Here is a 25,257-nt window from a genome sequence, read left to right as displayed (position 1 = left end):
TCACCATTTATTAATTTATTTGATTTTATTTATTTAGAATATTTTTCCATGGTTACATGATTGATGTTCTTTCTCTCCCCTCTTCCTTCCCCACTCCCAGAGATAATGAGCAATTCCACTGTACCATTGTTTAAAACCTATTTCCATATTATTAATATTTGCAGTTGAGCCCTTCACCATTTATTAATTGAAATTGATGAATCTTTTTTCCTCATAAATTTGAATCATTTGCCTATGTTTCTTAAAAATGAGACACTTCTTAGCAAAACTTGCAGCAAGAATTTTTTCCCTCCATTCATTTGCTTCTCTTCTAATTTTAGCTTTATTGGCTTTGTTTTCGCAAAAACTTTTAAAATGTTTCAGAACCCCAAATTTCCATTTTGCTTTCTAGGACCCTCTCAATATTTTTTTGGGTCATGACCTATTCACTTCTCCATAGATCTGACAGATAATTTCTTCTTTGCTCTGCTAATTTGGTTAAGTTACCTTTTCCATCTAAATCATGTAACCTTTTGGATCATTTTATGGTATGTAGTATTAGAGAGACATGGGTCTATACCTAATTTCTTTCAGATTGCTTTCCAGTTTTCTCAATATTTTTTGTGAAATAGTGAGTTCTTGCCCTAAATAGCTGTGAACTTTGGATTTATCAATCACTGAATTACTGGATATGTTTGCTTTTGTATATGATGTACCTAATCTGTTCACTGATCAATCTCATTATTTATTAACAGTGCAAAATTGTCTTGATGATTAACTGCTATGTAGTATAGTTTGAAGTGTATTACTGCCAGGCCCCTTCCTTCTTATTCTTTTTTCCAATAAATTTTTTGAAATTCTTGTCACCTTGTTGTTCCAGACTGTTATTTTTTCTATTTCTAAAGTAATACTTTGGTAGTTTGATGTGGAATGGATTATATAAATTAATTTAGGTAGTATTGTCATTTTTATGATATTGATTTGTCCTACTTATGAACAATTATTTTCTCCAATAATTCTCCAATTATTTTGACCATTTATTTATTTTTATGTATTTATGTATTTATTTATCTGTCTTAGAATCAATACTGTGTATTGGCTCCAAGGAAGAAGAGGAATAGGCAATGGGGGTTAAATGACTTGCCCAGGGTCACACAGCTAGAAAGTGTTTGAGACCAGATTGGAACCTAGGACCTCCCGTCTCTACGTCTGGTTCTCAATCCACTGAGCTACCCAGCTGCCCCTTGACCTTTTATTTATGTAAAGAGTATTTTGTGATTATGCTCATATAGTCTTTATAGATAGATTTCCAAGTATTTTATATTCTTTATAGTTATTTTAAATGGCATTTTCTTTGCTGGATTTTGCTGGTTACATAGAGAATTGCTAATGATTTATATGGGTTTATTTTATATCCTGCAATTTTGCTGAAGTTAATTGTTTCAACTTTTTCTTTTACTCTTTAGGATTTCCTAAACAATTATATCATCTATAGGAAATAATTTCATTTCCTTTTGCTCTTAATTTAATTAAATTAAACTAGCAATTTAAGCACCATATCGAATAGTAATAGTGGTAATGGACATTCTTGCTTTAACCCTTGCTTTTATTGAATGAACTTCTCGTTATCTCTATTATAGATAATGCTGATTCTTGGTTTTAGGTAGATACTACTAATCAATATTAAGGAAAGATTCATTCACTCCAATGCTTTTTAATGTTTGGTTTAAAAAATAGGAATGGGTATTATAACTTGTTAAAAGCTTTTTCTGCATATATTTATTAATGTAATCATTTGATTTTTGCTGGTTTTGTTTTTTTATATAGCTAATTTTATTTATAATTTTCCTAATATTAAACCAACTCTGTATTACTGTATCCAACCTGGATATAGTATATATTTGTGATATATTTCTGTAATTTCCTTGCTAATATTTTTGCATAAGTATTCATCAGAAATATTGGACTATAGTTTTCTTTCTCTCTTTTGATTGTCTTTGGTTTCAAGTATCAAGACCATATTTGTATCTTAGAAGAAATTTGATAGGGCCTTATTTTTTCAAATTATCTATATGAAATTGGATTAAATTTTTCTTTAAATGTTGGGTAAAATTAATTTATAAGCCTTTCTGGTCCAAGAGTTTTTTCCTTTGGCAGTTCATTTATGAGTTTTTCAATTTCTTTTTCTAAAATGGAACTATCTGGGGACAGCTGGGTAGCTCAGTGGATTGAGAGCCAGGCCTAGAGACGGGAGGTCCTAGGTTCAAATCTGGCCTCAGACACTTCTTAGCTGTGTGACCCTGGGCAAGTCACTTGACCCCCATTGCCTACCCTTACCACTCTTCTGCCTTGGAGCCAATACACAGTATTGACTTTAAGATGGAAGGTAAGGGTTAAAATTAAAAAAAAATGGAATTATCTGAGTCCTTTATTTCTTGTTCTATTAATACATGTATTTTATATTTTTTGTAAATTTTCATCCATTTAATTTAGGTTGTTTTCTTCATTGGTTATGATTTTTCACTTTTGATACTAATAGTTTGGTTTTCTTTCTTTTCCTACATCAAGTTAATTGTTAGTTTATTTCAGATTCTATTTTTATTTATTGATAATTTGTTGGTTTTCTAGTTTTTTTTAGTTATGTGCTTTATCTGCTCTTTCTCTTTTACTATGACAGTGTTAAGAGAAATAAATTTTCCCCTAAGGACAACTTTGGCTACATCCTCTAAATGTTGGTGTATTATCTCATTGTAGTCATTATCTTTAATGAAATTATCATTTCTATGATTTGTTCTTTAGGATTTAGTCTCCACATAGCGTGTGTGTTGTTTTTTAATCAGCCCTTTATTGAATATAACTTATTTCATTGTGGTGCATGAAATATGTGTTTTAATATGTCTGCTTTTCTGCATACGTTTTGAGGTTTTTATGCTCTAATGTATGCCCCTAATATATATACAGAATCAATTTTTGCGAAGGTGCCATGCACAGCTCACAAATATGTATGTTTCTTCTCATTCATTGATTTCCAGAGGTCTATCATCTCTAATTCTTCCAAAGGTCCTTCACTTTTCTTTTTCTTTTTTTTTTTAAAACCTTACCTTCCATCTTGGAGTCAATACTGTGTATTGGCTCCAAGGCAGAAGAGTGGTAAGGGTAGGCAATGGGGGTCAAGTGACTTGCCTAGGGTCATACAGCTGGGAAGTGTCTGAGGCCAGATTTGAACCTAGAACCTCCCATCTCTAGGCCTGACTCTCAATCCACTGAGCTACCCAGCTGCCCTCCTTCACTTTTCTGGTTTATTTTTTGGATCTAAGAAGAATAGTTTCCAAATGTTATAGTTTTATTCTTTCTCCATTTAACTTTTAGATTTTCTATTGATATCATATTGTCTATGATACTTTATTTTATCTTTTAGTTAAATCTATTTTTGCTGTTGATTTGTCTAAGATCCTGATTGCTGTCCCTGCCTTTTTTTGCTTTAGCAGAAGCATAGTAGACTTTGCTCCAGGTCTTTATTTTAACTCTGTGAATATCTTTTTTGTTTCAAGTGTATTTTTTTTAAACCCTTAACTTCTGTGTATTGACTTATAGGTGGAAGAGTGGTAAGGGTAGGCAATGCGAGTCAAGTGACTTGCCCAGGGTCACACAGCTGGGAAGTGTCTGAGGCCGGATTTGTCAAGTGTATTTTTTTATAAACAACATATTACTAGATTCTTTTTTAAATCCATTCTGTTCTCTTCTAGTTAATAGATGCATTCATCCCACTGACCTTTAAATTTATTGTTAATTGTATATTTCTTTCCATTCTGTTCTCTTACACTTTTTTTATAAAGAAGAGAGTGGTGAGAGAGGAGTGTGCTCAGCCTAATTTTTAAGGTGTGGTATAATTTGCTACTGTTCACCTGCTTTTAGCCTACTAATAGGTTGTTACCTTTTTTTTTTTTTAAAGCCCTCTTTGAATAGCACTCTCCTTAGAGTTTATTTTGCTTAAAACTAATCCTTCCCTTAATTTACTCTTTTATTCTCCCCTTTCTCTTCTCTGATTTTCTGCTGGTTTACTTGCTGAGTGAAATGTATCTTTGTGCCCAGCTCTGTGTATGTTTTCTTCCTTCCTTTGTCCAGTTTTGATAAAAGATAGATTTAAGTGTCACCAATCCTTTCTTCTTTGTTTATAGAGATTTCTACTTCAATTATATGAGATAATTTCCCCACCTTTTCTCTCCCCTTCCCTTTCTGTTATTTCAAAATCATCAGAATATAACAGAACAACTCTTGGGTCCTCTAATTATACTATGACTCTTGATGATTATAGAGTTCTAAGGGGATACTGGTATCATTTCCCTATGTTAGAATGTAAATAGTTTATCAGTCATAAACCAAGATCATTCATGACTGTTTGCTTTTTTTAATGCTTCTCTTGATTCCTCTTGTTTATATTTCAAACTTTCTATTTAGCTCTGATCATTTTATCAAGAATAATTGGAAGACCTCTATTTTACTAAAAGTCTGTTCCTCCCTTCCTTCTACCTCCTGCTTATACTCAGTTTTGCTGGTTAAGTTATTATTAGTTGTTAGCCTATTATCATTTTGCCTTCTGGACTATCATATTCCAAGCTCTCCACTCTATAGTGGTGGCTGCTAAATGTTGTATGAGCCTGACTGTGATTCTTTGGTATTTTAATTCTTTCTTTCTGCTTGCATTTTTTTTCTTTGACCTGAAAGCTTTGTATTTAGGGTTGAGAGTTTTCATTTTAGAGTTTCTTTCAGGAGATAACTGGTGTATTCTAGTTGAACTTATATTCAAGCAGTGTTTTTTGGGGGAGTTTTCTTGGAGATATTTTTCTTCTGGGATTGTATCTTGAGTGTCCTTGTTAAGTAGCTCTTTATGGTAGGATTCTTTTTTTTTTTTTGCTCATTTTGCTATACTATTTTGTGATTTTGTACTTTATATTAGGGTTGGGCTCTGCACACTTCTACAGAGAATGTCTGGACTAAGCTTGTTTCATCTTGGTTTGCAATGCTATCTTCTTAGGATATCAAGCGTTGTAGTATTTCAGGATTTCAGGGTCATCTCATGCTGGGGATCTGTAAATTTTCAATATTTCCAAAGTGGTGTCATATAGGGCAAAGTCTAGTCTAATCAGGACCTTCCTAGTTTGAACTCTGCAAGTTCCTGATCTGGGTGTGGGTCTTAGCAACATTTTTTTTTATTATTATCTCTGGACTCAGCCATTATCAGCTATCTGGAAGCTGATATTGAGTAACAAAATTGATCTGGGATTCTTACTGCATCTGCCCCATTGCAAAGCTTCTGGAACCAAAACTCTGTTCGTTTCCTAGAGTCAGAATCATAGAGCTTCTGTTTGGTTTTGAATTTGTTCCTAGCTTAGCACACAACCTAGGGCTTTCTGAAATGACACATTTAGGTGTAGGTTCCCTCTTAGTCCACATGGATCTATAACCTGGAACTAAGTAGTAAATGTCTGAACTATCAGTTCGTGACTGTTTTCCACAGCCTGCAAAGGTTGAATTCTTCAGGATTTTCTTGCTGTCTGGGTCTGGATGTTTTTGCCTTGGTGCACAGCCACAGTTCTTTCTTTATGCAGTGCCCTCCTGGCCAGATTCCATCCCTAAGGTCCAGAAATCTTTCTGACGGTATGCTGACCTGGGCTAGAAATGTAATTTACTATGTTTTTTGTTTTTTTTCTTACATTTCCACATCAGGACTCAGCCTGGTACCTTTTCTAGATCTAAGTGGAATGGTTATGCTTTAGGAACCTGCCTATATTTCTTCCTGCTATTCTGCTGTCTTCTTTATGCCCATTCTTAATGTCATTTCCACCATAAAATTATGCAATTTTATGTTGTTGGACCATTTGACATTGCCAAGGCTGTGTCTTCAGTAGCTGTGGCCATAGCAATTACAAGAGAAGTTACCAGATCTCCTTTGGGACAGATTCCCAAGATGATGTCTATAGGCATCATTACTATTAGGAAGTGTTACTATTCCTAAGCCTCTGGGGTTTAGGATTCTGCACTATCTCCATATAGGTATAGAGAAAACCATGTCCAAGGTGGTGGTGATGGTGGTCTGGTTTGTCCTTAAATTTTCATCTCCTCTCTTTCTCTCAGGATACCTTCTTTCAGTTAGGCTGACTTGCCTATATTGTGGGTGGCTGTTAGAAGGGATGGCTCAACTCTTCACCACACAAGAGTTGCTTCCCTGGATAATATCTGTGACAGCTAGTCTCAAACAGGAATGGTGGTCTGGGAAGTGTTTCTACTCACAGGACTGTTGTGCTTAAAAATGCTTGGAATTCAGCAGCAATATTCATTACTTTGAACATGTACCTCCTTCTGAAAAACTTAATCTTGATTCTAGAAGGCCCCAAGGCTACTGCGGTTTCATTATCTAGGCTTGTGAATTTTATATCAAGGCAAAACCTTCTTAGATATATGGTCCTGTTTGGCAAGCCAGAACCCAGTAAGAAATTTCAGGTGTTTAGTGGTTGGGGAAATTAACTAGGATTTGAAGGACATGTGTCAACTGAAATGCCATAGTCTCCTCGAATATATCTACTTGAAATTTTCTTTGTCTTCTGACAGAAAGAGCACTGATGGAATAGATACTCAGATTCAAAAAAGTATTAAAATAATAATTTGGAATCAGTCTGTTATCCAAGAATTTAAGGAAAGCAGTGTCAGACACATTAGAGCTCATATGTTAGGCTAGAAAAAAGCACTTGATTTGGAATCAGAGGACCTAGGTTTGAGTCCCTGCTCTGCCACTGTGTAACTGTAGGCAAATTATTTCACCTTTCTGGACCTCAGTTTCTTCATCTGTACAATGAAGAAACTGGATTAGATTAGCCCTAAGGTTCCTCCCTCTAATCTCTCTTGTTCCCATGATCCTTAACCTGTATGGTCTACATCAGGAAGGATTCTTATGCCTTCCTCAAGATCATCTGTCCCTGCTTCCTCTCAGATGTTGAATCTTGACCTGAAAAGTTTCTGATCCAGTGGTTTTGGAAGTTGGGAAGATGACATTTCCAGTCATCCTAGAGATTATTCATGTTACCTTAGGTGAGTCACATTACTTATGGTTAAAGTTTTCTCTCTGTTCCTGAGAATATAGAAAACCCATTAAAGAATGAATAGCTGAAGAAGATGAGGTCTTTAGGTAATGGGTGCTATGTAAGTTCCACACACTGTGAATATGGCATCTATATGTCTTTTTCTTCTCAAAAGAGAGATCATGTTTTAGGCAACAGCTTCTGTTATTGGACGTGATGGTGACATTATTACTCATGATATTAGTCCAAAAAAGCAGAAAGTTTGTTCAGGCTAAGTCATAAAACAGGTGGTAGCTGCTGGAAAAACAGCCAGTTATCTTAAATGTTTACAAGAGACAGGTCTTTCCTTTCTTCAAGGGCAGCATGAATTGAGCAATATTTGTTCAGGCAAGAAAGCCAAGGGCAGTTGGATTATAATAGCATTATCTCAGGTGGATGTATGGTGTTCTCTAGGGTATAAGGCTTGGAGAGGGTCTATATTCTTAAAAATCTCCCAAATACCTTGAATCTTTGAAGATTATTATTACAATTTGTTTTGAGAGACCAAGTCCCCTATGAAGAGGAGGAAAGAAACCTGTAAGAGTTTTGTGAATAATCTTTCCAACTATCGTTCCATCAAAATATCAACAACTAATAAAAATATATTTATCATCATGTATCCCTAACTATTTAAATCATAATAACATATTAGAAAGGCAAAACCCAAGGTTTAGCCTATAAATAAATATAGTACAGGGGGCCAGTCCTAAAGGAAATATTAGTCATAACCCTTAAGAAAAAAACATCTTTTTCTATCTGGCCTCTTGTTTGTCAGGATCTTTTCTAGATCTGCCAAATTGCATAAAATAACTTCCTTATCTTCTCTTTCTCCTTTCTTCCCTCCTTTTTCTCTTACCTTCTCTTTCTTCTTTTCTTCCCTTGCTTCATTTGTTCTTTTCTCCTTTCCTTCTTTCCTCTTCCTCCATCCATCCATTTATCTATTCATTCATTTAGCAAACATTAAGTAATCTTCACTGATGTGTAAAGCATGATTCCCAGAATTTGGAAGCTAGCGTAATGATTCCTGCTCTTTTAGAATTTACTCGTTAGTAGATGGATAAAATGGAAGCACAGATAACTATAATACATAGTAATATTATGGTAAGTATATCAGTAGGGTATAAAATTTCCTTTTCCCTGTCTTTTCTTTCTCTTCCACTATTTCCTGTGCCTTCAAACATTGATTTCTCTGTCTCACCAGCAAGAGAGGGGAACAAGCATACAAGAGCAGTATTGTTTGTATGGTACAAAGTGCTGTTTTCTCCACACACCTGTAATATTATCAATTAAGTGTCTGACTGATGGCTACCAACTATGTAAGTTTATAACTTTACTTTGGATTTTGAGAAGGCATGATAGAGAAGTCAGGGAAAAAAATCTTTAAGGGGTTTTTTTTCCTTCACCCTCTTTGGAACCTCCACCTCCCTTAGAACAACTTCTTATTCCAGAATCTCAATCAAATTCCAACTTTACTAATGTAAGCACGGGGGATGGGACAAAAAGAGCCAGAAGAAGGCTGTTGGTAACAGTTACTGACAGTTGGGACCAGAGAGGGAATTCTGGGTAATTTTCTGAAGGAGGAAGGGGCAAGAAGGGACTCCAGCAGAGGACTGAGAGAGGGAGGAAGAGAACATCTCAGCTTGAATCCAGTCCTGAGGGCTTCCTGAGAATCTTTCTTTGGACATTGATACCCTGATTCCCTGGTCAAAGGCCTCCCATTGCTTATCACCCAGCAAGACTTCAATCATCAAGTCAGCTAAGTTTGGGGCTCCATTTTGGGAGCCATCTCTTGGGCTCCTTCTCCCATTACCCAACCTTGCTGAGAGACCCTTTCCAGTTTGACTTGCAATTATAGAAAAGGATAGAAATAGAAACAGAAGGAGAAGGGACAAGGGGGGGAAGATGCTTAGGAGTGGGAACCCCAAAGGTTACCACCTGAGTGATGGACCCCATAGAAATAGAGAAGAGGGCACCCCAAATCTCTCTGCCCTTCACCCCTTTCCCCAATCCTTGAATTGTGATTAATAAAAGCCATTCATTAGTCAGATAGAGTTCCAGAGTACCTGAGAGACGACGGGGAGGGGAATCACAGCTTGGTCTAGCTGCCTCCATCTTGGAGCCAGATCATCTGTTGTGAAGTTGGCTGACCTGGGGGAGGCTTGTGTGAACCCCGCCCTTATTTAGAATGGGATTGGGGTACTTAATACCTCAGCTTATGGACCATCCAGGTCACCTAGTTTCGGGATGACACCCCCTTGAAGTCTCTGCAGGGTATATTTGGCAGGAGGGGAGAGCTAGAAGAGAGTCTCACTCCCTCATGGACTCTCTCTCTCCCCCCTTCTATGATAACATTTGGGTACTGGCTCTGTTTATTCTTACACTGATAACACTGATAACAACACTAATAAAAAAATACCCTGCCTACACTCACTACCTGGGAAGTCTAGGAAAATTATAGTTTCACCAAAAACGATTCTAGAGACATTTAGCTTCATATTCTGATTGAAATTCTTATTTATTGCCCCAGATTAATTATTAGTCAAGGTTAGTCCTTGGTTAATTTATTTGTTGGTCCATCTATCTGGATATTGACTACTAAATGGCAGTTAGAAAACAAGTCTTCTCAATTTGTTAACTAAAACAAGTTGGTGAAAACACACCATCACCCTCCATTATCTAACTGTTGATGACTATACATATAGTGGATGGATAGCTGGCTTTGGAGTCATAAAGACTTGCCTCTAACACATTAATTTTGTCATCATGGGCAAGTCACTATTCTTTCTGTGCCTCTGGCAGTTTTTAGCTTAGTGGAAAGTATTCTGGGTTTGGAATCAGAGAACCTGGACTCTTCTAATCCTGCCATTTATTGTCTCTGTCTTTAGGCAAGCCAATTAATCTCTCTGTGCCTCAGTTTCCTTGTGGGGAAACAAGGTAGCTGGGCTAGTTGGCTTTTAAGGCCCTTTTCAGCTATGATCCTGTAATGTAGACTGGCTTCCTATTCTTTGTTTCTTTGGTATCTTCCTAATTTGAGGTGTCTTGGAATTGGTAATAGAAATTAAGAGAGCTTTTATTTTTATTGACTCTGGAGACATAGGGTTGGTTTCCAATCATACTTCTGGTGACCACCACTTGACCTTGGGCAAATAATTTAACCCTACTGAGTATCTAAACCAAGTCCCTTTCAATTCTCCATTTACATTTCTTTGTGTAATGATCAGGTATTAAAGTAAGGGGCAAGAAACTTTGAGTTTAGCTTGAATTGTAGGATTTAGAGGTAATTTTTAAGAATCTTCTAGTAGGATTTAGAGGTTGAAGGGACTTTAGATCTAATCTCATTTTAAAGATGAGGAAATTGAGATTTTGAGAGGGTGTCTCATAAATAGTAATGTGATAGATCCAGGATTCAAAGACAGGTCTTTTCCATATCCAGTGGATGCACCAGCAGAAAGGTGCAGCACAGCCTGTTGAGTCTGTGGTGAAGGTGATTCCCATGGTGAGGTTGGAGAGGACCTAGGTTTGAGGGGAGCATAGCTCACAGCTTGTGGCCAGGAAAAATGTTTAAAAAAATTTCATCTCTTTTTTACCTCTGATTATTGGGAGGCAAGAGATTGGGACAAGGGTGCTAAATACCTACCCCACAGATTTTCCTGATCCAGACAAGTGGAGAGAAGTCACATCTTTGGATTAGTAAATCTCAGAAACTGCTTTTCTTATTCACTAAGCTCTCAGTGCTTCAGAATAAAGCCCTAGCATAACAAGAAGGAAATGAGATTCAAATGTTTTGTTTCAGAGTGAAAGAGCCTGTGGTCAGAGTCTACTGCAAGGAACCAGATGGATGGGGAGGATAAGACCAAGTGTTTAATGAAGGAAGTAAAGATGCAATCTGCCTCTAAGAGCTTGTGAAGTGGTAGTGAGGAGGGCTGCTTCTTTTTCAGCGACATTTTATGAATTATCCCTGATTGGTGTCAGTTTTTAGTAGATCTTTGTGTTATACCTGCCCCTCCCTTCTGAGATGAATTAATGGCGAAGTATTGCAACTTGGTATTTTTAGACAAATATACAAATTAACCACTTCCTCTCAAATGAGTTCAGAGTCTTTAAAAGAAGAAAGTGGTTCTTAGGGACAACAGAGATCTCCCAAATGACCGGAGCTCAAAGATACTTTCCTCAGACCAGCTGGTGATGATGAGGTCACCTCCTCCATTCCTTTTCTTTGCTAATGGTGCTGGCATTTGCTGCCTCAACAAATGTAGGGTGGGCACTAGCCAGTGATTGGCAGCTGACACCTGTCAGCTCTGACTCTTTACTCACAAATGCAAGCTTGGCAAATGCAGAAGAAGGTCAGGGACTAAAAACCAAGACCCCAACTCTAAGGAATAACGAGCCTGCTGGGCCAAGACATACACTCTGCGTTCAATCAAGTCATGTCTGGCAGCACTTAGGTTAATCAGGTTCAAGTGCATTTTTTCAAACATATGTAAACTGTTAAGTGTAACAGCAAAGTGTAAACTATCAGGGGGAGGAAACACCAGGTTGTCTCTATTGCTCTCCTTCCTTTTTCTCCCATAGTGAGAGTCTCTCTCTGTCTTTCTTTTCTTTCTCGTATGTATGCCAACCTTTGTAAACTTTTCAGTAGAGTGCATTTTGGGGGCAATCTTGTGGCTACATCTTATGTTTGCTAAGAGCCTTTACTGACTTATGTCAAAACGAATGTGTAAATGAGAGAAGTAAGAAAGATTTCTTATAAGCAGAGAAGAGATAACAAATTCTCATTGCCACTCTGTTATTCATTATATGACGTGGTACAGAGGAAAAAATGCTTAAGTCAGAGTCACAGCAACTGAGTTTGAATTCTGATTCTGCTGTTTAGGACCTGGGTTGCTTTTAGCCTAGCCTCAAACTCTCTGGATCATAATTCCTCATTTATAAAATGAGGGCATTGAAGTAAATTAATTTCTCAAACTGTGCTGTAAGGAACTCTTCAACACCTTGTGTTTTTTTTAATAAACCTTTTGTTGCTTGTTAAGTGACATTAAAATAATAATTTTAGAGGACTTTACATCCAGAATTTTGCCAGAGTCTTGTTTAAACCAGTTCTTAGGCTGTGGAAAAGTTTGAGAACCAAAGAACCACTAGATCTCTGAGCTTTCTTTTATCTCTGAGATTCTCCACTTTTAGGATACAAGAAAGGGATTTAGAGGGGGGTGTGATTTGACTGTTTTTCACTTAAAAATTATCATTATTGTTAGTAATAACTGGCATATTTATACCTTTTAAATACTTATGGGGCTATTACAGTGTTATGGGCTCATTAACCCCACCAAGGATAGAACAAGAAAAAAAATGTTTCAGTTGGAGCATGGGGAATTTAGACTAGGTATAAAAACTCAAAACAGAACTCTAATATTTTCTTCACTTCAAAGAATCAAAACACCAGAATAATTTCCTGATAATAAGAGCAGTGAACTGACAGTTTTGTGCAAAATAGAGGACATGAAAACATGAAGAAATGTTGATGTGACTAGGACCTCATTTGTAAATTGGGGACAATTCAATTTGGTCTTTGAAATTTAATATGAAATTTTCAAATTCACTTAGTTACTTAGAATTCTTTGATTCTGTGGGTAGACAGAATGAGGGGAGGTTATCTAGTCTAGCAGTATATAATAAAAATAGGAATGGAGGGGGCAGCTGGGTGGCTCAGTGGATTGAGAGTCAAGCCTCGAGATGGGAGGTCCTAGGTTCAAATCCAGCCTCAGACACTTCCCAGCTGTGTGACCCTGGGCAAGTCACTTGACCCCCATTGCCCACCCTTACCAAACTCTTCCACCAAGGAGCCAATACATAGAAGTTAAAGGTTTAAAAAAAATAGAAATGGGGGCCACTAAATTGTATATAAGGATCCCTAGAGGTCATATACTGACATTATGTCTTTTATTGTATTTTTACTTATCTTGTTAAATATTTCCAAGTACATTTTAATTTGTTTCCAGCTATATATGGGATGTTACATGCTACATGTTTAATACCTGATGTATTCTATTCTCTTGCCTTCTTTATGCCTAAGCTTTATTAGTTAGGGACTTTATTTACAGAACGGGTTTATCATGTTATTCTATATCTTTGCTATGCCAATTTAGATAGATAGATAGATAGAGCATTTATTAAGCACCTGTTGTTTTCTGGGTACTTTGCTATCTTGAGAATACAAAACCAAATTAAAAAGAAGACAATCCCTCCTTGCCGAGAGCTTGTATTCTAGTAAGGAAAGACAGAATACAAAAAGGAGCTAAAAGTTCATTATTTGCTCAACCCACATATTCTGAGTGAGTCCCAAATCCAGTCATTCAGATGGCAAGCATTTATTAAGGGTATGTTGGGGGGGGGGCTTGAGGGGAACATCCCTGGGTTCAGGAAGGGTACCCTTTGCCGGAACGCAAGACTCCAAAACTTTGCTTAAAAATAAAAAGAGAAATTTATTAATTTAGAAGGTAATGTTGAATCCAGCCAGGAGGACAGCATAGATGGGAAGCTGTCTCCTAAAGGGCATCCGTTCTGAGGTCTTTACAACAGTGAAGATGTGACTTCTGAGTAGTATGCACTGAGGCACTGAGTGGGGGAGGTTTTCTTGAAAACATAGGGGGTGACCCTGGTAGTTTAGGGGACAGAAACAGGTCTTAGATACAACTCAATGGTATCAAGGTATAGCCTGGAGGTGCTATGCCCATCTCAAATCTAAGGGACTATCCAGGGAGGATAATCCTCTCAGGGTCTTATCAGGGTTATCAGATGTTGGGTTAGTAGCCACAAGGATGTAAGGGAGCAAAAGAATTTTCCTGCTTACAATTTGTCTGAAACACTTCTCTAATTTGGGGGTACCCATGCCAGGTCAGCTATGTGCCATGTGCTTTGCATCTTTTAGGAATACAAAGACAAGTAAAAATGCCCTGTCTTTGGGGAGCTTGCACTCTGAACATCCAGTGCTCTTCTGCAGTATAAATAACTTCTTCCTGCAGGGAAGATCCAAGTCCAGGATATAGCCCAGAGAATAGAATATGGTGTGTGAGAGTCCTAAGGATTGTATGACTTTGAGCATTGATAACTAGGTAAAAAGGGGATGATAATAATAACACAATAATGCTCATGGAGTTATTGTAAGGATTCAAATGAGGTTTTTTATGTTTGTGTATATGTGTAGAACTTTATAAACCTTTGCATATATATCTGTATAACTTTATAAGCCTTCATATGTTTTATATACATAAGCTCTTATGACAACAGGTTTGGAGGGGTCTCAGATGAGGTGCAAGCACAGGAATGCATATAGATTTATCTTTAACTGCTAAGATTTGGGAGAGTCCAAGGGGATTGGAGAAGACTGGGGAGACATGCAGGAAACTCTATGGTTTCTCTCAGATTGGGGTTGATTGGGTTAAAACCTTCCGGAATTGTGTAAAACAATTCTGAACTCAATAAACTGCTGATGGAAGGTTGATTAACTTAAAGAAATACAATAAACAGATACCATGTCATGTTGTTGGCTTTATAGCAAATGCCTGTTTTCTCCTTGGGATTACAACAGCCTTTGCTTTTCTTTGATTTTGAGATGTTATTTTCAATTTCTCTTTTGTTATATGAGTCTCTTCAAACAGCTCTGAAAAGGCCCCTGACTTTTTCCTATTGGAAGGACTGCATTTAAAAATTTGGCTTGGTCTCAACACATCACCTGTTAGTTGTTATGTACCTAATTCTGCAAGCCATGACTTCATCTCCCTAAAGGGAAGATAGACAAAAGGCTTCAATACAACAGATATGGTTTAGTTCAAGAAATTAAAAAAAAAAACCCAAACCTAAGCCTTTGGTCTCTGGATGAACTTGGAAAGTAGACCTGTCAAAGGTACTCACATTCTGACAGCTGGTTAGGGGCTGAAAAGGCTGCCAAATCACACTGTTATTCAAGGCTACAGGAATTTTGTCAGAACAGCCTTTAAAATATCATGTTCAATGAGGGACATTTAGACTGGTGAGGAATCTGTCAAGATTGCTGCTCTGGGGAGAGAAAAGGATGCTGTGGCTCCTAGGCCTGGGGTAGGCAAATGATGCAGCTGGCAGGTCATGAAGTGTGGGTGAGTTTAGTTCAATGTGGATTTTAAAGCTGGAGGAGCTGAGAAGTGAGCTGCCTAAACCTAGGATGTTTTGAAAATAAGAATTAATGAGATTGTAGAGAATTTCTCATCTTTTCGATCTGTCTTGCTATTCGGCTGCAACTTTTCTAATTAGTAAACTTGCCCTTCCTTTTTATGCCCCTGAGACTTCCCTCCAGGTTTTAATAGGTTCATGGTGGGCTTTTTTTTTTTTTTTTTTAAGCCTTACCTTCTGTTTTAGAATCAATACTGTGTATTGGTTCTAGGGCAGAAGAGTGGTAAGGGCTAGGCAACAGGGGTCAAGTGACTTGCCCAGGGTCAAACGACTAGGAAGTGTCTGAGGCCAAATTTGAACCTAGGACCTCTCATCTCTAGACCTGACTCTCAATCCACTGAACTACCTAGCTGCCCCCTCATGGTGGGCTTTTTTTTTTTTTTTTAATAGAAATAGGATTTGTTTTTGTCTGTGGATCAGAAATGACCCAACAAAGATAGCAGTGAATTTGATTGTAAACCACATGAGGGGCCTTTCCCCCCCCCTTTTTTTTTCTCAGTTACTTTCCTCTTGGTTTCCTTAGTTCTTAAATTCAGATTCCTTTTATCCCAAGAAGAATCACTCTTGACACCTAAGAATTCCTTATCCAAAAGTTGAGGTGGTTTTCAAACTAGACATTCTGTCAATCTGCCTTTTGAGCTGTGAATCCCAGGGTATTCTTGGCTCCCTGAGATTTTTTCCCCCTTAATCCAGCTATAGTCAGGAAATTCAGATATGCACAAAACCTTCCCTAAAACAAATTAACTTAGGAAAACCTTCTTCTGAAGAGTTGGGCTCAGTTCAAGTTTTAGGCAATGACTGAGGCTGGTTCTGATTTAATGCAAAACAGTGCACCTCCTGCTGAAAATCACCAAGGTTTTGGTAGAGTTGATGCAAATGGTATGTAGAGTCATTTTGGGGAGCAGAGTTTGGCTGTTAATAATTTAGCATACAGCTCAGTGCCTAAAGTCTCCATGGCCTTGTGTCTTGTTAGAGCAGAAAAAGGAGGGGTTTACCCATTTGCAGAAAAAACAAAGCCTTCTTTGCTGCTCTTATGTGTATTTTGTGTTTCTTTTCCTTTACCCTCTTTGTCCATATCTCCTTCTTTTGATGCTCTCCTCCTTTTCTCCTAACTCCTCGTCTCCATAATTTCTCTCCCTCTTCTTTTTCCCCTTTCCTTCTCCTCTCTTTTATTCTTTCTTTCTCACCTCTTTTCCCTTTCTGTCCTATTGTCTTATTACCTCTCTTTCCCTCTTTCCCCCTCCCCACTGCCTTTTATCTTTGTCCCCCCTCCCCCCTCCTCCTTCTCCCTTTTGGACTGCACACTGCCCTCCAGGAATGAGAAGGGAATTACCGTATCATGCTCGGGCTGCCAGCATTTGGCATCTCCTTTTTTCACTCAGTTATAGGCCATTTGCTGCCTTGTCTCTTACCAGGGAAGCACTTTTAGGGCTCTTTTTTCCTAAAGAGTATGTTAGAATCTTAGAAAGGACGGCAGATGTTTAGGGGTTTACTTCGTTTGGGGTCTTTGTGCTCATTTCTCCCTTGCCATTGTGAAACGTGTAGCCATCCATATAGGGGAGGAGGAGGGGATGGGCGTGGAATATGTTTTTGAAAAGGTGTGTCTTGGGGTGCTGTGTCTTGTGTGTCCCTTGATGAAGGGGTTGCTATAGTAACTGTCCATCTGGAGAAGAAAAGTGCCCGAGTAAACAGAGTTATAAACATCCAGAGGATAACCACAAGGACTCCCTTTGTGTAGTCCTCATATCACATAAAGGATTTTCAAATTCACGTGGAAGGGAAGAAGTGATAGGGAATGTGCCTGTTTACTACTCTGACAATCTTTGTTAGCCTTGTTTGGACTCCATTTTGTATTGTTTGATTTTTGGGGTTCCATTTTGGATTGTATCATAGAATGATATGCAGCTCCCTATGAAGGGAGCAATACTGGCTGGACAAAGTTCACAATAGCCCATGGCAATGATTTCATTTATTTTGGAGTCCCGAATTTTTTGTTCTTCCTCTGCTTTTTGGATGGTCGGGAGTTAGAAAGAGAGTAAATGATCAATTTTTTTTTTGGTGAAAGGAAGGAGAAGAATGGAACTGGAAGCAATTTAAGAGATTATTTAATCTAACCCCTTCATTTTGTATGCGAGCTAACAAACAGATGGAGAAGATTTAAGTTTTCCCAAGATTACAATAGTAAATGGTGGGGCTGGAATTAGAATGCAAAACTTGTGATTCCAAACCTAGTACAATACTCTTTTTCAGTTACTCATAGATCCCATAGCATGTTAGAACAGGAAGTGGACCCCGGGCAAGCCACATAACTTCTTTCAGCCTCAGTTTCCTGATCTGTAAAATGAGCAGATCATACTCAATGGTCTCAAAAGCTGCTTTCAGCTCTAAATGTGCATAACAAAGCTAGCAAGTTTTTCTCAGCTAAGTATCTAAATGGTTATTGAGTCCAGTCTATTTATTTTGTGAAAGAAGGAATTAAGGCCTTTAAGGACTTGCTCAAAATAAGAAAGATAATGAATGGCAAAGATAGTACTTGAACTCCAGTGTTTGTCACTCTAAGGCAAGTTCTTCATTACTATACAAGGCAGAAAGAAGCTATTGGAAGAAGGTGGAAGAAACTGGAAAAAAGGGAAAAAATATGGAATCAGCATCCTTTAGTAATCAAGAAAGAATGAAGTCTAGGGTATAAGGGCAAAATAGTTAGGTTAGAAAGAAGTCCATATCTTATTCTAAAATTGGAGTATAATTAGAGAATAGGTATAGGGGACATAAATATATGTACGAGAGAAATGTATATGGTAGTTATGGGAAATTATATGAGATTGCTTCCATTTTTTAGTAAAGGATAAGTCAAGGCTACTTTCCAAGAATGAAGGGAAGAGAATGGAAATAGAATTGGGATTTTGAGAAATCAAGGGAAGGTCTGGAATAGGTGTGTTGATGATGTGTGCTAATGAGTCAACAAGAGGTAAATAAATGGACTCCCAGGTATAAGCCCTTCTTTAAAAAAAAATGGGAAACAGGCATACAGAAGAGTAGAGATCTACTTGTCAAGACCATGCAGCTAATCAGCAGAATAGGATTATCTTTTTTGAGCCTAGGTCCTCTCATCCTAAATTTGGAGGAAGACCTAGAACCATGTGAAAGCTGTCTGCAAAGCAGTGAAAGAAAAAAGCCTTGGACATAACAAACTTGGAAAGGAGCTTGGGTATTGCCTAAATTTTGGGGAAGTGGACCAGAATTTGGATAGTCCACATGTAAAGTCTTGATAATCACTTTCCTACTCCTTCTTTTAGAATATCTATATTGTTGTGGTTTTCCCCATTATAATATCCACTTCTGTTGTCCGGTATTTTGAACTTTATTGCCATTAAGTATACACCATTGTATTTCCTTGGTAGGATAACTGAGGCTGCTGAAGTTTCAGCAGTAAGGTGACTGGGCAGGAAGTACAGAAACAAGAAAATAAGGATTATTCCTGGATCCCAAGTTGTCTCTCTTCAAACCACTGAACTGTCTTTTTTTACCTTTATCCCTTCCCCATACAGACGAAAATGAAAATTTTTTTCATATAGTTGTTTATATCCAACTGTTCATACCTGTCCTTTTCAACTCTAGGCTCAACTTTATCTAGTCATGGTTACACTGGCCCTATAAGTATTGGAACCTATTACTTTCTTGCATTAGAGTAACAGAGTAAAAAGGGAAGAGAAAATTAAAAAAAAAAAACTTTCTTCTCTAATTTCCCCTATAAATTCCATTCTTCTTCCCTAATGCTTTCAACAGCCACAGTTCCCCCTCTTTGTGTCCTCTTATAGGGAACCCCTTCTTGCTGTTTACGAGACAGGAAAGAAAGGATACCTCAACTTCCCTAAATGGCCATTAGAAAACCATAACTTCAAACTGAATTTCCTGCTGAAGGAACAGTGTTTAGCAGACCCACTCTTTTCTGCAAGAGCAACATTTTGTTTTCTATGATGAACAAATACATCAATCATCTATGGTGAAATGCTCCCCTGTTCTTCCTCCTCCCCCATATCCCTGTTACTTCTTTGTTTAATTTTTTTAGCTATCAAATGACTTATTAGTCTATTCTTGCACAGAATCAGAGGATCACAGATTAGGAGGTAGAAAAGACTTTTGAGACCATTGAGTCCAGTTCTTTCATTTTACAAAGCAGAAAACTGAAGCTGGAAGAGGTTAAGTGACTTGCCCAGGGTCACAGAGTAAAGTGTTTGAAATAGGATTTCTATTCATATCCTTTTGACTCCAGCACTCTACCATACCTACCACCTAACTTAACTATGCTCATAAAATCCTGAAAATGTTGGTACCCAAATCTTCCAAGAGACAGAAGTCAACCACATCAAAGGAGAGATGCAGGAAAAGAAAGAGGAAGAGGAGAGATAACTAATACCCAATAGGAAAACCTTCACAAAGCATCTCTTAGCCAGGGCCATTTGACAGATCCTAATAATACTTGAGGCCCACCTTGCAATTTGCTTAATTCTTGCTTGCTGACCCCAGTTTGAAAGCTATTGTGGTATTTTGTTTCAGTGTCTGGCAAATTATGCCTGAACTGAGTGGGACATCTCTGTCATGGAAACAAGTAATTTTGTGTAATTGCTGCTTTGCTTGATGAGTAGAAAAGAAATATAGTCAAACTTGATCTGACTAGCAAACTTTGCCTGATTTAGTTTCAGCATATCAGATAATTACTGATAGACTGAAATTGGTTGAGTGATCAGAACCAATGCTCAATGGAGCGGTTACATCATTCTCTACTTAACAAAAAGGGAAATACTTAAAATGATTGGTGGATACCTGGTGGCCTAATGGAAAGAGCAAAGGACTTGGTTGGAATTAGGAGACATGGACTTGGACATTTATTAGCTTTGCGACCCAGACAAATTATTATTTTTGAACTTCATTTTCTCATCTTTGGAATGACAATGATGGTCCTCAGGCTATCCACCTCATAGGGCGTTTTTAAGGAAAGCACTTTGTAAACATTAAGGTGGTTCAGAAATGTGAACTATGACAAATCAAGAAAACAAAACATGTAGATCTCTCTTACACTTTCGGTTGACTTTATGTTATAAAATCATCTTAAAGCTACTCTAATGTAACTATATACTGAGACTTTCAAAAGCTTTCTGCCTCTACCAGAAAATCATGATACGAACTTTCATTTTTATCTCAGACCTGATCATCATGTCCTCTTGGAGCTTAGAGTAGAACATGATTGTAAAGATCTCTAAAACCCAAGGAAAGGTTTATCAACAATCAGAGGGATTAAGAATAATTAGCTTCATAGAACAAATATCATTTGAATTAGGTTTTAAAGGATAGTCAGGAATTCAGCTGATAAAAGGGAGGAAGAACTTCCAGTAAAAGAGAAGCATATGAGTAAAGAATTATATATAGCAGAGTGTGTTCAGGGTATAGAAAATAGCGCAGTTTGGTAGTATCGAGGGAAGTCACATAAAATAAGGCTGGAACTAATAATGAGCAAAGCATTTTACATAAATTATCTCATTTGATCCATAAACCCATGAGGTAGGTTTTACATAAGTTTCTTATTTTTTAAAAAAAAGTTTTATTAGTAGTACCTTTTGCTTTTCACATTATAGTTTTCTGGTTTTAGCCCTCCACCCATTCCTGAAAAAAACACACTCATTAAAGCCTTTCCTTGTAATTAAGAAACAGACAACCAAAACCAAGATGTACCATAATCTTATAGAATTTGCAACATTCTATACCCATATTTCTCGCCTCTGTTGAAAGGAAGAAAGTTGTCTTTTATCATCTGGCTTCAAGATTAGTTTTTGAATTTAATCTGAGTTTTCCTACTTCTTGCATATCATTTACTTTATTGTATAGTCAGTCATATTGACCTTCTGGTTCTATTTTCTTTGCTTGGGATAAATTTATAATCTTCCTATGTTTCTCTGAATTCACGTTCTTTGTTTCTTAGGGCCCTGTATAATTTTATTTAATTAATAAACCACAAGTACTTGACCAGTTGATGGGCATTCATTTTTCAGTTTTGTTTTTATTTCTATTGCTACATTCCCCCTTCAAGTGACAAAGATATAGTTAAGAATATATTTCTATATGTTTTACATGATAATACAGGTATAACCCAGTTTCAATTGCTGCAAACAACAGGATGGTGATGGAGGGAAGGGAGGGAAACAACATGAATTATATAACTTTGGAAAACTTATGTGAAAATTTGTTATTAAAATAAAATAAAGACATAAAAATAGAATGTATTTCTAGCCATTTAAGAAGGTTCCTAGTTATGGCTCTATAGAAGGAAGGAAATTGGCATTTATTCCTAAACACCCTAGGTATTTGGAATATATGCTAGTGGCTTTTATAAAGTAGAATGCAAGTAGAAAAATAATTTCAGTGGTGGAGGGATAGACTCTGTAGCTAAGGTCTCTTTGTTATCCTCTCTTTCCCTTCTATCTTTCTGTCTGGCTGGCTACCTACCTGCCTGTCTCTTTCTTTCTTTACTCTCTATTTTTCTGCCTATCAGCTTTTGAGAGCTAAAGAACTAAGAATTTTATGCAGTTTTTATTTAGCTTGGACCGATAAACTCAGTGAATCTTTTCTAAGTTCAATGAGAAACCACCATAAACTTAGTGACAGACCTTGATGTGACTGAGAATCTCTTAAAAAACCTAGTTATCCTAGGACTGATCATAAATTTGGTTCAATTACCTTGTAGATGGTGCTCTCTCTGTGTCTCTGAAGACAGCTCTTAAATCAGGGACATAGGAAAAGGCCAGTCAGCATAGCTAACATAACTTCTAAAAAGCAGTAAGTAACAGATACTTATAAAACAATAGATATGTATTTAATAAACAGTTATCATTATGGTAATAATATGTTTATAATGATGATTTCCTTTATTTTTATTATATGCACAAATTTTTGTGGAAAATATAGGCCAAAAGACTGAGCAAAATAGTTAAGTTCTATATTGTACACACAAAGGCTGTGTTTGCCATTCAGTTACAACTTAACCTATCTGCTATTGTTTCTTTAGTGATAAAATGAGTGGGTTGAACTAGACGGCCTCTGAGGTCCTTCTGTGTCCAGGTCAGTGATATTATACAGGATCAATTAAAGGTTTGGTGAATGCCCTCTTGCTGCTCAGATTACCTTATATTGTCTGTGCATGGGTTATACTCTCCAATGGAATTTAAATCCTCTCCAAAGCAGAGGTTGTGTCATTTTTCATCTTTATCTCTAGTATGCATCACAGTGGCTTGCACCTAGTAAGTAGGTACTAGGTAAGATATTTGTTGAATTCATTTGAATGAACAGATTTTTATTGATTACTTACTATGTACAAGGCATCAGAGTCCATGCTGAGCACTGAGGTGAGCAAGGCCATTAGTTATAAATATTGAAGTCTGTGCCTTCAGGGTGCTCATAAACTAGTTAGAGAAACGAAACACAAAAATCTAAAAACTTAAATAAAAAGACAACATGATTTTTTTTAACAAAGGGATATCACAAACAAGACAGTACATAATTATAGGCCAAAAAAACAACCTAAGAAGTAGCTACTAGAGGAAGTTGAAAGTGTTAAGGATCACCATGAACTAGAGAGAAATAAGGGAATAAGAGCTATGTAAACCAAGTCTTGAAAAATGGCTTGTTTTAGATAGGTGTGGAGGAGAGGATGGGCATTTCTGCTGAGTAATGGCTTGAACTCAGAGTGTAAAAGTACCTCATGGGTTCAAGGATCAGGGAGGAAAACAATTTCATTAAACTTGCTTAGAAAGGTGAGTAGTAGGTAATAACATTCTTTATATAACTATAATATATAATATAATATCCATAATAACATCTAGGGCTCTCGATGGTGAGATTAAGGAGACCTGGTTTCAAGACTTGTTCCATTGTGAACAAGAACAGGTCATTTTTATCACTTGGAGATTTGAGTTTCTCATATGTTGTGAAATATGGAGAGTAAAATAGATTATCTCTCAGATACTTTCCAAATCCAATGTTCTATGATTCTATTGATGCTAGAAGAAGAAATCTCATACTCAGGGATACATCTTATCAGATCAGAATCTCTCATTTTAAAATCTCTCATATCCAAGACAAGATAAGAAAATTGTCCAAGCTTTAGAGGTTCTTGGGATAAGAATGTGTTAAAACTTCTGAGTTTGATTTTCTCAGACATTCAATTCATGCTCACTAACTGAAATATAGAAAGTGAACAAGAGAAGGGTCTCTCAGCATCACATATCATCTCCTGCCTCATATTGTTCGGTAACCTCCAGGAAAGTCACTTAATCACTCTCAGCCTCAGTTTTCTCATCTGTAAAATGGGAATAATAACACATATGGTTTTTTCCTCACAGGATTATTGTGAGTGGTAAATGAGGTAATGTACGGACAGTGCTTTGCAAACCTTGAATAGTTCTTTGTAAATTTTAATGGTGATGGTGATGATGATGATGATGAGGAGGAGGAGGAGGAGGAGCAGCAGCTTTGGGAACTGCACTCCTGTATGGATCCTTCTTTGGAAGCTATTCTGAAGTTTTGTAGTCTCACCGTTCTAGTTTCTACGTCCTTTGTGTCATAGTATTCAGATCAGTGACTGATCTCATTAACAGTGTGCCCTTTGAAGTGAGAAGGCATTAGTAATTCTGGCCTTCAAGAACATTGTCACTGATTTTAACAGATGGAGAGTACCTCTGCTAGTAACTCAGTTTGGTCACATATTTAGGTCTACAAAATACTTTCCTCATAAGATGTAGGTAAATATTAGTGCATGCTTCACCACTCCTATTTTATAGACAAAGAAGCTAAGACTGAAGGAAGGAGTGTGCATAGAGTTACCCAGCTAGTAAGGGTTAGAACTGAGAACTGAGATAACATTAATAATAATTGCTGACATTTAGGTAGCACTTAAATATTTACAAAACACTTTATTTATTATCTCATCCATCGAATCCAAATATCCTTTCCATCATATCATGATGACTTTTTACAAAATTAGCTGATGTTTACTTACGGTACATATAACTTTTTTATTATTATTTCTTTTTTAAATTACTCATGGTGTTTATAAAATGCCTTATATAAACATCTTATTTAGTCATTATATTAACCTGAGATATTATAAATATTATCATTCCCTCCATGAACAAATGAGAAAGCTGAAGCATAGGGAGATTAAGTGATTTAACCAGGGTCATAAAGTGGAGATGTGAACCCCCATGTCTCCTGACTGTAAATGAGCCTGGATTTGTTACTGCTTTAGACAAGAGTCCTCAACCTCAAATAATTTAAGGCCTTCATTTCACAGAGAAGAAAACTGGGACTTAGAAAGGGGAAGAAACTAGTACTTGAATTGGTACCTGAGGGAATACCATTCTATGAGGCATCCCTATCCAGAGTATTGCTTCATAAAGCAAGGTCCTAGAAGATAATTTTCTCACATTACCACATTGAATGATAATTGGTGGCTAAGTTGGAGTGTCTAAAAGAGGAAGTTATGATTTATGACACAGAGATTCTCCCTTCTGTGACACTAACCAAGAGCTATATTTTTCTCCCTCTCCCCATCCACAGCAGAAATTCTGGAATTGGCTGGAAATGCAGCAAGAGACAACAAGAAGGGAAGAGTCACTCCTCGACACATCCTTTTGGCTGTGGCCAATGATGAGGAATTAAACCAGGTAGGAGCACAAAACAGCCTGTGCTATGGGCATATCTTGGGTAGATTTCAGGTGGTTGATCTCTTTGGAAGTTCTTTCATTCAGTCAAAAGTTCCAGCAAATAGTCCATTTTTTTTAGAGATTTAGAATAACCTTATCAGCCTCTCCCTCCTCCAAGCCCCTTAAGAATGGAGATAGCATCAAGGGTGACCTCTTTATTGTCTCTTTCATTTACCTAGAACCTCATGGCCTAGTGGCCAGGGCTA

At 37.2% G+C, this 25,257-nt stretch overlaps 1 protein-coding gene across 5 annotated transcripts in view; it reads left to right on the top strand.

Annotated features, from left to right (window-relative positions):
* The window catches only part of LOC123237645 (core histone macro-H2A.1), a 110,525-nt gene that overhangs the window by 43,445 nt on the left and 41,823 nt on the right, over positions 1–25,257 (top strand). For all 5 annotated transcript variants that reach the window (XM_044664699.1, XM_044664697.1, XM_044664698.1 and 2 more), the window contains exon 3: positions 24,906–25,012. In XM_044664699.1, coding sequence (XP_044520634.1) covers positions 24,906–25,012 — 107 coding nt within the window. The remainder of the gene's footprint in view (positions 1–24,905; positions 25,013–25,257) is intronic.

This window comes from Gracilinanus agilis, chromosome 2 (genome assembly GCF_016433145.1).
Source record: "Gracilinanus agilis isolate LMUSP501 chromosome 2, AgileGrace, whole genome shotgun sequence".
Taxonomy (NCBI): domain Eukaryota; kingdom Metazoa; phylum Chordata; class Mammalia; order Didelphimorphia; family Didelphidae; genus Gracilinanus; species Gracilinanus agilis.
The sequence above is the reverse complement of the archived record's forward strand: the minus strand, read 5'-3'. Positions and strand labels throughout refer to the sequence as shown.